This window comes from Ochotona princeps, chromosome 1 (assembly GCF_030435755.1).
Source record: "Ochotona princeps isolate mOchPri1 chromosome 1, mOchPri1.hap1, whole genome shotgun sequence".
NCBI lineage: Eukaryota > Metazoa > Chordata > Mammalia > Lagomorpha > Ochotonidae > Ochotona > Ochotona princeps.
The window spans coordinates 97,049,504-97,062,790 of record NC_080832.1 but is presented as its reverse complement, the minus strand read 5'-3'; the positions used below and the strand labels follow the sequence as shown (position 1 = coordinate 97,062,790).

The following is a 13,287-nucleotide window of genomic DNA, read 5'->3' as shown; positions in this document are numbered from 1 at the left end:
CATGGCCCACTGTGAGCCAGAATGGGCACAGGTTGGTCAAGCAGGGCTACAGTACCTGCTGGTGTGCTTGGACCAAGGTGGGGGCATGTCAGACTGAGGAGTGAGTCTGATAAGGAACTTGGTGAACTCCACTGTTGAGCGAAAACTCCCTGTAGTGAGCACAAGATTGAGGTTGGGGGCAGTCCAAGCTTGGCAAGGTTATAGTACTCCTTGGCCACACTTGTGGGCCAGGTCTGGGAGCAGGCCAGATGGGGCCATCCACAGCACACACTGGTAGCTGTATGAGTCAGGGGTGCAGGCCAGCATGGGTTAATGGCATTATGCCATTACGTAGCATAACAATTACCATCTTATGCATACTTGAAAATGTCAGATGTAAATTCCTACCCTTGGCTCTTTCCTACACTGTAAGACAGGTGTTATGGGGAAATTCTTGGGAAAGCTGAACAAACCACATACATTACAATTTTTATTTGATTATTTATTCCAGAGAATACACATGTCAGAACATTGAAAATCTGTTTTCATATTGAATCCAAATGAAAGGAACAAATTTTAGCTCAGTTTCTTCAGAAGAGCTTATTTCACTAGCATATATAATTCAAAGAAGTTTATTAGCTCACATAGCCAAGATAAACATTTATGTCAAGATTTCCTTGATGCAAAAACAGAAGACTTTTTGTATGGACTTGGAGTCTTGCTCCTTTATGGTAGCCCAAAGATCTTCTTTACTTTTTCTAAAGCTTTTTCATCCAAAGGAGGCTTCCTCTGGCTGCCAGGCTGCAGGAACTTCTTCACGGTGGGAAGGCTGCTGACTCTGGTCTTGAGGGCCTGCAGGACACAGATCACAGCCTCAGAGAGGAGCAAACAGAATCCACCCCATCACTAGCACAGCCCAGGCAGTCTGATCCCTTCCTGACTCCTTATAGAGAAAACCAACTGGGCCCCCTCCATCAGCACCAGCGTGGAGGCTGAGAAAGAGATGCCAAGGAGCATGAAGATGTTGGGAGCTGAGTACAGCTCAGGGACATTCCACCAAAGACAGGCCATTCACAGTGCTCCCTCCTTCTTCTCACCAATAAATCCAGTAGATTCATGGCTCATACATGAAACAAGTGAGACCAACATATCTGTCAGATATCAATACAGGAAAGTCCCCAAGCAGAGGAATTAAAGATATGAAAAACTGAGTTCAAAATAGAGACAGAAAATGCTACAGGCTCACCTTAGGCCAGTCACAACTAGTTTCCACACTGACAGATAACAACGCAGATTATGGGAGCAGAGGGTAATGTGGGAAGCTGTGTGGAAATAGAATCAAATCTAGAGCTGGAAGAAGGAAATCACAGGGAAGACACCTGCTCAGGTGGACTCAAGTGTGGATAAGCAGGACACACTTGGGATGAAGAGAATCAAACAGGTATCAGGAACAAAGAGCAGAATGTGATAAGGAGTTGGGGAAGACAGGTTGGGCTCTGGGTCTTCGACTTCATAATAGGCAAAACATCACTCCTGTGTTGACTTCCACCTCCAATCTCCTTGGCATAACAAAAGACTTCATGCTTCAAAACCAGGGTCTGGAAACTCATTTCAGAGAATGGGGGAACAGAAGTGGGTTTCAAGGCTAAGAGAAAGCTTGGTCAAAGAGACCAAATGTCAGATTCCAAGAAGGCACATGTGGGGCTGCCATCCAAAGGCTGTGAGATAGGTCACCTTCAGCAGAGGGAAGCTGGCGATGGCGCTGGGGTCCACCTCCTCCACATTGTAGAGCAGCTCCACCAGGAGAATATCAGCCTTGCTCAGCCTGTTGCCAACCAGGTAATCTTGCCCGTGGCTCTTCAACACCTGTTAGAGGAATGAGACCAGGCCCTAAGTCTTACTTTGCTGGTAACCTTTTCTTTTACACTCAATCAATAGTTCATAATTTAATCTAGCCTAATTTCAAAGAGTTTGGACTCTGAAATGTTTCACTTTACCTTCAAAGAGAAGCCATAACTGAGACAGGTACTACACATTCTACAATGAAACTTCATTTCCTTAGTTTGTCTGGCTTTTCTCTAAAGACTGAAATGTGGCCCCTTGTGTATGGATTCCTTTCTCCTTCACACCTTCTCATCTATCTCCTCCCCTCTGTCCCTGCATTATCATCCTTCACTGTGCACACATCACCCAACCCTGCAATCTACAATATTCTCCTGATGGGCATCTGGCCTCATGTCTCCTTCCATGCAATGCCAGCATGTTTGGGGATGTATTGCTCTCATCACAGGACTACTGAATCAAAGCCTGTAATTCCTGCAAGATCTCAGAGATTTCACACCCTATGTTCCTGTCATGACCATGGGATTCTTTTAAAGTTACAGCTTGACACACACCATACTAAGCTTATCCTAAAAATCCATCAGCTGGATATCACCGGATTCAAATTCACAGCACATTTTTATGAAATGCCTGTGATTCGTAATGTTGTATAGGCAGAAATCCCATTAGACACCAAGGTCAATATCCTTAAATGCCCAGGCTCTGCTTTTCTATCTTCCTTTGAACTGGGCGGTAGAGGAGTGGGAAGAGTTTCTTAACATGCTGAACAGCTAGCTTCACATACTTTTTCAAAGGCAGGGAAGTAACGGGTTTTGATTTTCTCTTTGATGAAGTCAACCTTGGCACCTTTCTGATCTGGAGGACACAGTGGCAAAAGCAGGACCATCTCATACAAGTCGGCAATGCCCTCTGAGTACATATCAATCCTGAAAGACACAAACAACCAAGCAGTCAAATGTCTCCTGCTTTAGCTTATACTTTAGAACACAGTACAGATAGCAGGTGCTCTCCTTCTCTCATCTTGCTGCAAATCCCAGGCTCATGTTCTCCAGGTTTTAAATTCTCCACATTCTCTCCCTGTTTGCATCCATGTGCCTCTGCCAAATGCCATTCATACCCAAATTCTCAACACGCCACCTTAAGTATCTCCCTACTTGGCATAATTCTTTGTGCTGCTACAAACAGTGCAGACAATTAGAGATGGTTTGTTTTTTCATAAACTGCACTTTCTAAAATATTTGCTAAATAACAACTTCATTGTCTTATAATCATCAGTCATAACTGCCACCCCTTTAAAATGCAGTGGTAAGGAAGATTAATGCCTTCACACAATTTTACAAATATTGACAATGATTCTGCATTTTCATTATAGGAAAAAAATATACACCTTGGCGGCCACTCCTCATTCTCCCTTTCTTCCAGCCCCAAGCAAGCATTAACATATTTCTATCTCTATGGACTTGAATGTTCTAGACATGCCATTCAAAAACAAAAGTATTCAACCTCTGGTCTTCTGTGTCTGGTTCCTTTCATGTGACAAGAAGTTGCATGGTTCATCCGTGTTATAGCATGCCAGTACGTCATCCTCTTTCATGGCCAAACACTACTCCACAGGAAGATAAGTGCACATAGCATTCAGCCACTTACCCATTCTTGGATAGTAGGGCAGTTTTCTAATTTTTGAATACTATCAATATCACTGCTAGGAATACTACTGTATAAATACCAGAGTGGATGCATTTTTGTTGTCTTACAACCTAGTAAGGAAATTATTTGACATGTTGGATGAACCTCCCACAGATCCATACAAGATCTGATTTTGAATCAAGCACTTCCATCCAAACAGGAAGATCTCTCGATACAGGGCAGTACTGAATCGCTCTGTGTTCCTTTAGTCCTGTGTCAAAAGCTTCAGACAGCCCCAACGTCATCAGCCACTGTGGGGCTGAGGGGCAAAGAGGCCACTAAGTCAATAAGATGGCGACTAACAGTCCAGGTCACTGATGGGCAAGATGGCGGCCAAAGACAAAGCCCTGGGTGTGAACCAGAGCAGGAGTCACGTAGCTCCAAGGAAATACTGATTGACCAGGGCCATCTCGCTCACCTACCCCTGGCCTATGGGAGGTGGCTTCCACAGTCATTCTCCTACTAATTGGCTCCTAGTTTCTCCCCTCCTGGAATTCCCGAAATTCCCGGCCCGAGGCTATCCCTTACTCTATATAAGAAATTGAATTTCCCCAATATATCAGAACTGCTTAGACAGAACTCCTGTCCGTCTGTTTGCCTCTCGTGGGCCGGGAGCCTGGGTGGCGGGCAGCAGGCTAATCCCCTCCAGCAACAGGGTACTAAAGGAATCTGTGGGGGAGACTCCGCAAGCCACCACCAAACCTAGCCAAGATGACAACTCCATACAACCAGTTGGTAAATCAGGTCACAATCTTGTCATTTCTGGCTGTTAAGAAGGAATTCCTTTTGTATCCTTTCTTCCCTCCTTCATACACTCAGACTCCTCCCACTTGCCCTGATCCCCTTGCCACAGTACTGCTCACTCAAGGCAATATCTTTACTGTCTGCTGATAAGAAAACAGAAAGTGTACATACAGGGCTCTCTCCTTCATGTCTTTCCCATAGAGGTTGTGTTTGTCGGCAATGTAGTTGAGAATGGCTCGGGTCTGCACCAGCTTCATCCCGTCAATCTCAACCATGGGCACTTGCTGGAACATCAATACTCCATCTTTTAAAAGAAGAAAAGAAAAAGGAGAATAACTGTTTAAAGACTCCATTCCTTGAAGGGAAAAAATGTTTGCTGAAATGACTGCCAGTATAAAATGAAACTAAAAGCATAGTAGAAAAGCTTTTAAGTAAAATAGTCCTTGTTTTTAGGTTCCTGTAGTACTACTTTTTCTTCTCAATCTTCCTTTTACTGCTGAGGAGGTTTATTCATCAATGTTGTTATTTCCCATCAAGATACATTCCAGACTCCTTGTATTTCTGTGTTGATTCATTTCCATGGATATTGTAGGAATAAATCTGGAGGGTCTGTCATAGCGCCACCAGTTGGAAGCTATTTTAATTGAGAAATTTCCAACATACATTGTGTTCAGGACATTAAAGGTAGGTTCTGGAAGTAGTTTCTATGGAATTTTTCTTTCTGTCCTCCTCCAAGCCTGTGGTATCACTAGGTTATTGCTTTCTCACTAGAAAAAAAATGAAATGCATCTACTTCCCCTTCAGCTGAGAAATCCCTGTGTGTATGTCCTTGGGTTGGGAGAGAAGTATGAGATCCTTAGCTAATTTGAGTTTATTTGTTGTGAAAAAAAAAAAAACAGACCATGAGACACTGAAGAGAAACAAGCAATGACTCCCTTAACAGATACTCTGAATGATCCTGGCCCTTTTAGCTCTGAAAGTTATAGATCTGCTCAAAGATCCCCCACTTCTTACATGTAACCACTCTCTCCCCGCCACTCCAAACTACCTCTCTTCAAACACACAGGAGTCACCTCATGTTTAAATTTTATACCAGACCATCTCATTCAAGTCACGTAGGTACTTGTTCTTACCATTTCGTAACTTGTTCAAATCTTCTGCACTTTCTATAAATTTCTCATCAAACTAAAAGGAAAAACAGTAAATGAGTTCTTGTTAGTTCATTCCATACCACTATAAGCTTCTCAACCCAAAAGACTCCTGTCTGCTACGTAATGTAAGGTAAGATTTCCAAATTTGCCAGTACTCAGAGGCGTCTGCCCATGACCATGGTTCACATCAACTCCACCTTGGCCTGCTGTAATCTGTGATCAGGATATGAAATAGGTTGCAAAGAGGTATTGAAGGGAGTGGTTTGGGAAGTTCTTCCAGTTGCAGAGTGGGCATATCTTAATGAAGTTGACGTCTCCAAGAGAGGCCAGAACAGAACCCATGTGTCCTTGGCATGGAATATGCATGGGCCAGTGATCATCTATGTACCTACCACCCAGGGGCCTCTGCTGTAATTTATATTCCTCCTTTTCCTTTTAGAGTCTAAATGGTTGTGAGTAGGTTGGGAAATTAACTACCTTGCTTGTGGGATAGTTTGTTGTCACTCAGGATCAGGCTCAAGAGACAGGAAGCTGTGAATACCAGCCATTTACACAGCAGCCAGTTCAGAGGCACATGAGGAATGGGAGGGGGCAGTGGGGATCACAGGAGGGTGGCTGAGGTGGGATGGGCCTGGTGAGTATGCTGTGACTCCTGAGGCTGATGGTGATGGGCTGCATAATCAGCCTCTGGGCACAGAGAACACACAAGCTCTGGACAAAGGGTACAGTCAGAGCTTGTCCACCACCCCTTCCTTCAAGCTGCAACACTTTATTGCAGGGATGGGCTATGGGCACTTCCCCCATCGCTCCCTCCTGTGTTGGGCTCATAATGACCAAGGTCTCTAATTTCATCCCTGCAACACATTGCTGAGGTCTGAATGACAGTGAAATACTCTATGTGTGGAAATTAAACACTTAGCATGGACTCTCTGGGTTTTAGAGCCTGTTTCTCCAAGTCTCATGCCTTTACTAAGCGATCATGAAAGTATAATTCCAAGACTGAACACATTGCTGTGAGGCTGAGGAGGGTGCACTAGCAGTTCCTTTCATAGAACTCCACTTTCCCTAAAACCTTCCTTTTCTACTCCAAGGTGAAGGACAAGATCTTCCGAGCTGGTGGGTGACTGACTAGGAAACCCTCATCCAGCCACTGAGTCCCTCTGATATGGATTAGGAAGTGTACTTCCTCGGAATCACCTGTAGAGGGCAGCACGCAGCAGAGTCACTCTGAAACCAGCCTCAACTTCCTGTTCAGTCACTGAGAAAGGTGGCCTTTTTACAACAGAATTAATTCAGGTGTGGATGTTTCTGGGCTTATCCTAATCCCCTGTTCACTTATCTGCATCCTGAAAGACATGTATGTTGCCTAAGAGCATGGACCATATCTACCTTGTTCACTGTGTGCCACCAAGTCCCTAGCACAGAACGTGGCACTCACAAAATCATTCTTGAACCCATGGATCGGTTGTTAACAGGCAGTTTGTTATAAGTCATTCCCTTCTGCCTCTCATCAGTGACCTTATTTTTACTTCAATTATATTTTGATTCTTATAGATTTTACCTTTAGTGACATGCAATTCTCAGACACTCGGAATAAAACATTTTTATTTAAAACAAAACTATTCACACTTTATGTAGTATAAGAGTTCCCCGGCTTAGTAAAGCTTCTGATAAGCTCAATGTTTGATCCAATTTAAAGTGACATAACTCATTTCCTACCTCTTCTCCAGCCGCAGCCAAGAGCCAGCGGATGGACTCCATCCTGCCCCTTCCGTTGAAGTAGTGAAGCAGGGGCTTTCTTGCCATGATGTCTCCTGGTTTCTCTAAATACAATGGAATGAATGAATGAAGTCCACAGACACAAAATGTACTGCAGTGTTATGGCTGAAATGTCACCAAAAATACAGAAGGAGTATGAGTGTCTACTCTCTTCCCTGCAGGGGTGGTGGAGTCTTAGGAACATTCTCACTTGTTATCGGACATTATCACAAAATTACACTAAGCCAGCTTCATGTGCCGCTTGCCCAAACTCATCGTCCTGCATTTGTTCGAACACATTGATTGGGGCTTAGTTTTTCCATGAACATAGCCAAAGCATACATCTTCCCTACAGAAGGTGTTCGTTTCTCTTTCTACCACACCCAAAAAGTGAAGATATGCTGGCACTTCTAGACAAGAATCAGAATTTCCTATCCGAAGCAAGCAGAGCAAAGCGAGAAGGCAGCCAGAGTGGGAGACCTGAGGACCTACCCTTTCTGCCCACATCGTTCCTATCTGGAAGAGTAGCTTCTAAATCAGGTTCAGGGATTCTACAGTCCCTGAATATCTGCCTTTCTAACCCTAAATTGGGGTTCTGCTTCATGATGGTCCCCCCTAAAATCTTCTCCATTCCTACTTCTTCTCCCTGGAGTACTGTTCTTGTCCTTGTACATTTCCTCTTGTCCTGCTCAGCTCCAACATCAATAGGACTTGTCACAGGCTTTCCTGTTACAAGGCCTTATCTTATCTTTTCTTTTTTCTTTTTAAGATAGTGGATATTACAGACTAATACTGGCTCTCATGTTACTTCCTAATGGCATCTTCACATGCCTTGTAAAAACTGCAGGTCCTCACCTTGCAGGTGCTGGTGATCTCATATGGGCGCCAGATTGTATTCTGGCTGCTCCTCTTCCCATTCAGCTCCCTGCTTGTGGCCTGGGAAAGCAGTAGAGGACACTCAAAGCCTTGGGACCCTGTACCCATGTGGGAGACCAGGAAGAAGATCCTGGCTCCTAGCTTCTGGCACGGTTCCACTCTGCTCCAGCCATTGTGGCTGCTTAGGAAATGAACCAGTGGATTGAAGTTCTTTGTCTCTCCTTCTCTCTGTAAATCTGACTTTCCAATAAAAATAAATAAATCTTTTAAAAAAAAAGAGTCTAGGTTTTCCTCAGGACATCACGAATTAGAGAGGGAATCTACGACATTAGCCAACCCACTCTTCAAATTTGTGATTAGTACACTGAACACGATAAACAGCATGCAATTTGTCAGGTGCCACAGTGTGTGCTCTAAGATAGAATCTAGTTCCAATATTCACACCAGTTCCTTCCTGTTGTTTTTAATGTGCACTTTCACAGTCTGCAGAGTTTATCATTTTCATATTTCTCTTCAATTTTTCTGGGATTTCACAACCAATTGTGAACCTCCAGGAAGCAGAGAAATTGTCACAACCTGTTGGCACAGTATCTCAAAATTCAGTCACAGTTCAAGAGCCAAATATTTTTAAAGCATTTCACTCTGAGTTTCCTCATTTGAGAATAGCACAGTGTGGATTAACTAAGTAATAAAGGGAGGATGAAGCAACAAAAAAATCAACCCTGATAAAAACTGTACCATTCTGCCTACTAATTAGGTTTACACAGAATTACTAAAGCAATGAAATGCTCTCACATTGCAAAAACATAGCTATGAAAAAATAAAGAAATAATGAATACTTTTCCAGAACAGCCAAGAAGAATATTTACTTTGGCAAATTGAAAGCAATTTGCACTCCCTCTGTTGGACCATGAAGTAAACAGAACAAAGAGGCATTATCAAAGTTTTTCTGCAAGGTCAACCTAAATTCATTTACCTGATATCCTAAAAGCCCTATTCAATTTAATTCATCTAGTTTTGAGAGCTTTTAAAAAAAATTTTATCTATTTTCAATTGAAAGACAGATTTACAAAGAGAAGGAGATACAGAGAGAAAACTCTTCTGTTGATTCACTCGCAAAATGGCTGAAATGGCCAGAGCTGATCCAATCGGAAGCCAGGAGTCAGCAGCTTCTTCTGGGTTTCCTACACAGGTGCAGGGTCCCAAACGGTTGGGTCATCCTCCACTGCTTTCCCAGGTGACAAACAAGGAGCTAGATCAGAAGTGGGGCAGTGGGGATACAATACAGCACCTATATGTGATGCCAGTGCTTGGAAGTGGAGAATCAGCCAGTTGAGCCATTGCACTGAGTCTCAGTTTTAGAGTTTAAAGCTTGTCCATCCTATGTCTCAGCAACATTGGAGGAAAAGGAGAGAAGTGGAAAAGAGAAGGAGGAAGACAAAGAGAAAATAAAGAGAAAGGAGAAGGGAGAGCAGGTAGAAAAATAACTTGCTACCTGGTCTCCAGTTGTAAGGTAACTAACATGAACAAAGAGCTAATGATCAATTTACAAAAGCATGAATGTAGGGATCAGCATGGTAGCCTAGTGGCTAAATGCTTGTCTTGCATGTTATAGTGATCCCATACAGACACTGGTTTGTGTCCCAGCCGCTCCACTTTCCATCCAGCTCCCTGCTTATGGCATGGGAAAACAGTAGAGGACACCCAAAGCCTTGAGACCCCGCACCCACTTTGGAGACCCAGAAGAAACTCCTGGCTTTGGATCCGCTGTGCTCCAGGTGTTGCAGCCATTTGAGCAGTGAACCAGCGAATAGAAGATCTTTCTGTCTCGCCTTCTCCATAAATCTGACTTTCCAATAAAAACAAATAAATACAGCTTTTGATTCATGGCTGATGTCCCAGTTGGAGATGCCAGGTCAAGAGGCATGCAATCGTCCCAATACATTCCCTTTTCTTGGTTCAAATGGGGCTCCCAATGTAGGACGCTCCGAAATTTAAGTCCAGTATACAAATTGTTTTTGGTACAGTTTTGTCAAAGTTGCCTTTTGGAAATCTGGTTCCCATATTGGAGTGCTGGTTTGAGCACCAGCTACTTCACTTCTCATCTTGCACATCCGTTGATGTGCCCCTGGGGTAGAGCAGGTGATGGCTCAGAGGACTTGGTTCCTGACACCCATATGGGAGACTCACATGGAGTTCTGTGTTTCTGGCTTTGACTACGAACAAATGGAAAAATCTCTCTCACTCTCTCTTTTGCTCTCTCTTGCTCTTTCTCCTCCCTTTCTAATTAAAAAAAAAAGAGAAAAGAAATGAAAGAAAGAAAAACACTTAAGTCCCATTTCACGGTGTCTTAACCACTGTGTGAACATACTAACGCATTCGTTTCAGTAGAGCAAACAGGTCCCCACACACTCCAAGTGTTAATCTGTATTTTCTATTTTCACCATAAATATGCCACTCTTTTCTCATACCATCAAAAATATCTGCCTTCCTTTTCTAAACACTAGAAGATTTTTTTTTCTTTAGATACCTCCCGATGAACTATTCAACAATGCTTGAGTTTTCTCTGGGATTTGCCTACCAAGAGCACAAAGAAGGCACAAAAAGAACACATGGTACTCATAGAACACCACATTTGACCACGGCTTCCTAGTGAAGCAGGCACAAGAATGTTAATGAAGGTTTATAAAGTACTAACCTAAGTAAGGTCCAGGCTGCTCAGCTTCTCACTGGGAACTTCGGATGCTGTTGCTAGCCGCTTTAATAGATGGTGCTGACAACTTTACCCTCCCAAGGGGGTGGAGTCCAACAGGGCACTGCGCCTCCCATTACTTTCAAGGTTCCCGAATGTAGCACCAGACCTGACAGTGCCAAATCAGCAGTGTTGCCTTCCAAGGCTGTTCTTAAATGACAAACAAGGGGGTGTGGAGAGGATGCCCTGGAAGTTGGGCTGCTTTCCTAAGTCCCCGGGGCAAGGACTGAGCTAGGGAAAAGTGATACAAAAAAAGTAGTACCAGGAAAGCGGACTTCAGAGAGACCACAGGGAAACAACAATCTATATTTGTGGAGGAAAAGGAGGAGATCCAAGGCGAGATCTTGGCTGTTTTTCTCTCCAGTCCAACCCCTTGCATGTACTCATTTTAACTGATTGGAACACATCGTTCTTTCTTACTGCCAGGCGCCCTGAGCTTCCTGGTCTCACCAATCTTTTGATTCAATGTCTATATTATGTGCCTTCCCCCCAGGGCCTGTCAGGGTCTCTAAAGTGGCACTGCCCAGTCTCCACAGTTGACCAAGATACCTCACCTGCCAAAAGGGCTCAATAACTAAATAAACTCTCTATTCTTTCCAATGGAGATTTTCTAATGTATGCAAATGTGGACAGCATGGGACCATGGGCATGATGGACCCATTACCTGCTGCAAAACTGATCAATAATTTAGCAAGTCTTGAGCTACATTTCTTCTTACCAATACATAACGCTGTGGATCTCTTCAATTTTTTTTTAATTATTCACATTACATAAAAATTGCAAAACTGGTTTAGCATTTCAAAACAACTTTCCCCCAGAGTTCTTCAGTGTTGACGCCTTACATAATCATAGTGTGATTAACTGCAAATCAGACTCTAGTAGATAAAATCAAAGTTGAAGTTTACTCAGCCAGTCAAAATAATGCGAACTTCACAAAACAAAAAGGAAAGAGTTGCCTGACCTGATTATTGCATAATACTGAGCTTTATGACAGACTCTGTACTTTTCCTTTTTCTTTCTTTTTTTTTAATTTTAATTTTTATTGGAAAGGCAGGTATACGAAGAGAAGGAGAGAGAGAGAAAAAGATCTGTCCACTGGTTTACTCACTCCCCGAAATAGCCACAACGGCCAGAGCTCAGTTGATCCAAAGCCAGGAGATAGGAGCCTCTTCCAAGTCTCTCACATGGGCACTAGGTCCCAGGGCTTTGGCCAGTCCTCGACTGCTTTCCCAGGCCACAAGCAGGGAACTGGATGGGAGGTAGAGCAACCAAGATATGAACAAGCACCCATTTGGGATCACCGGCACATGTAAGGCAAGGATCTAGTCACTAGGCTATGACACCGGACCCATCTATTCTTTTCTTATAGGATGAGTGCATGTATTGAGTCAGGTATAAATCAATACAGATTTATTTGCGGTGATCAATTACATTGAAAAGCAAAAGCTAACTAATTAAAAAGAGAAAAATACATGGGACCAGCATGATTGCTCAATGGTTAAATCCTTGCCTTGCAAGCGTTGGGATCCCATATGGGCACTGGTTTATGTTCTGGCAGCTCCATTCCCATCTAGCTCCCTGCTTGTGGCCTGGGAAAGCAATATAGAACAACCCAAAGCCTTGGGACCCTGCGCCGATGTGGAAGACCCGAAGGAGCTCCTGTCTGCTGGCTTCAGCTCCAGCTCCTGTCAGCTCCAGCCTTTGAGGCCACTTGGAAACCAGTGGATAGAAGATCTTTCTCTCTGTAGCTCCTTCTTTCTATTAATCAGCCTAACGAAAATAAATATATCTTTAAAAAAGAGAGAGAGAAAGAATGAACACATGGCTACAACTAACAGATTATTGATGGAGGTGGCATACTTCCACATTCATTTCCACTTGGGATGTTATCTATACGAAGGAAGACAAAAGAGAGGTTAACCATGGGTCATTAATCTACAGTAGCCACAGGTGGAAAATTCTCTCCTTCTCCAGGTACAACAGATTGTTGTTTGTCTATGGCTGAGTTCCCTGTCCTGGTTGAAGTTCCTGGTGGAATGTGCTGTTCTTTGGGACCCAGTCGCAGGGTGTCTTCACAGTCAGCATCATGAGGACTTAGCCTTTGGCAGTCACTATTTCAGTCTATAGCCCAGTGAACCAATCCCAGATTTCCAGACTTTCTTTGGATTTCATCAGTTTTTCTTATAAGAAAGAAAGAAACATTTATTTATTTGGAAGGTAGAGAATGCAGAGAAAGGGAGAGACACAGAGAAAGAGATGGCCCATTTGTTGGTTTGCTCACCAAATAACTGCCACGGCCAGGGCTGGGATGTGTTGAAGCCAGGAACCAGGAATTCCACTCAGGCCTCGCTCATGGGTACAGGGACACAAGGACTTGAGCTGCCTTCTGCAGCTTTCCCAGGCACATTAGCAGGGAACTGGATCAGAAGCAGAGCAGTTAGAAATCAAACCCAGTGCTCCTTTATAGTATGCCAGTGTTAACGACAGCTCAACCTGTTA

The 13,287-nt window shown here is 43.5% G+C and overlaps 2 protein-coding genes across 3 annotated transcripts in view; both read right to left on the bottom strand.

The window, feature by feature from the left end:
• The window catches only part of LOC101533070 (glutathione S-transferase A6-like), a 56,849-nt gene extending 55,004 nt beyond the window's left edge, over positions 1–1,845 (bottom strand). Inside the window, exon 1 of the mRNA XM_058662206.1 lies at positions 1,714–1,845. The gene's annotated coding sequence lies outside the window, so the exon portion shown is untranslated. The remainder of the gene's footprint in view (positions 1–1,713) is intronic.
• Positions 1–10,932, bottom strand: part of LOC101531866 (glutathione S-transferase alpha I) — a 175,638-nt gene extending 164,706 nt beyond the window's left edge. Inside the window, exons 1-7 of one of the 2 annotated variants that reach the window (XM_004599448.3) lie at positions 10,735–10,883; positions 7,122–7,225; positions 5,385–5,436; positions 4,423–4,555; positions 2,606–2,747; positions 1,714–1,845; positions 467–831 (exon numbers count right to left, since the gene is read on the bottom strand). In XM_004599448.3, coding sequence (XP_004599505.1) covers positions 706–831; positions 1,714–1,845; positions 2,606–2,747; positions 4,423–4,555; positions 5,385–5,436; positions 7,122–7,208 — 672 coding nt within the window. In that variant the 5' untranslated portion in view covers positions 7,209–7,225; positions 10,735–10,883 and the 3' untranslated portion in view covers positions 467–705. Of the gene's footprint in view, positions 1–466; positions 832–1,713; positions 1,846–2,605; positions 2,748–4,422; positions 4,556–5,384; positions 5,437–7,121; positions 7,226–10,734 lie in introns of those variants that run through there. The other variant, XM_058662183.1, reaches the window with a different exon arrangement.
• Positions 10,933–13,287: the final 2,355 nt, after the last annotated feature.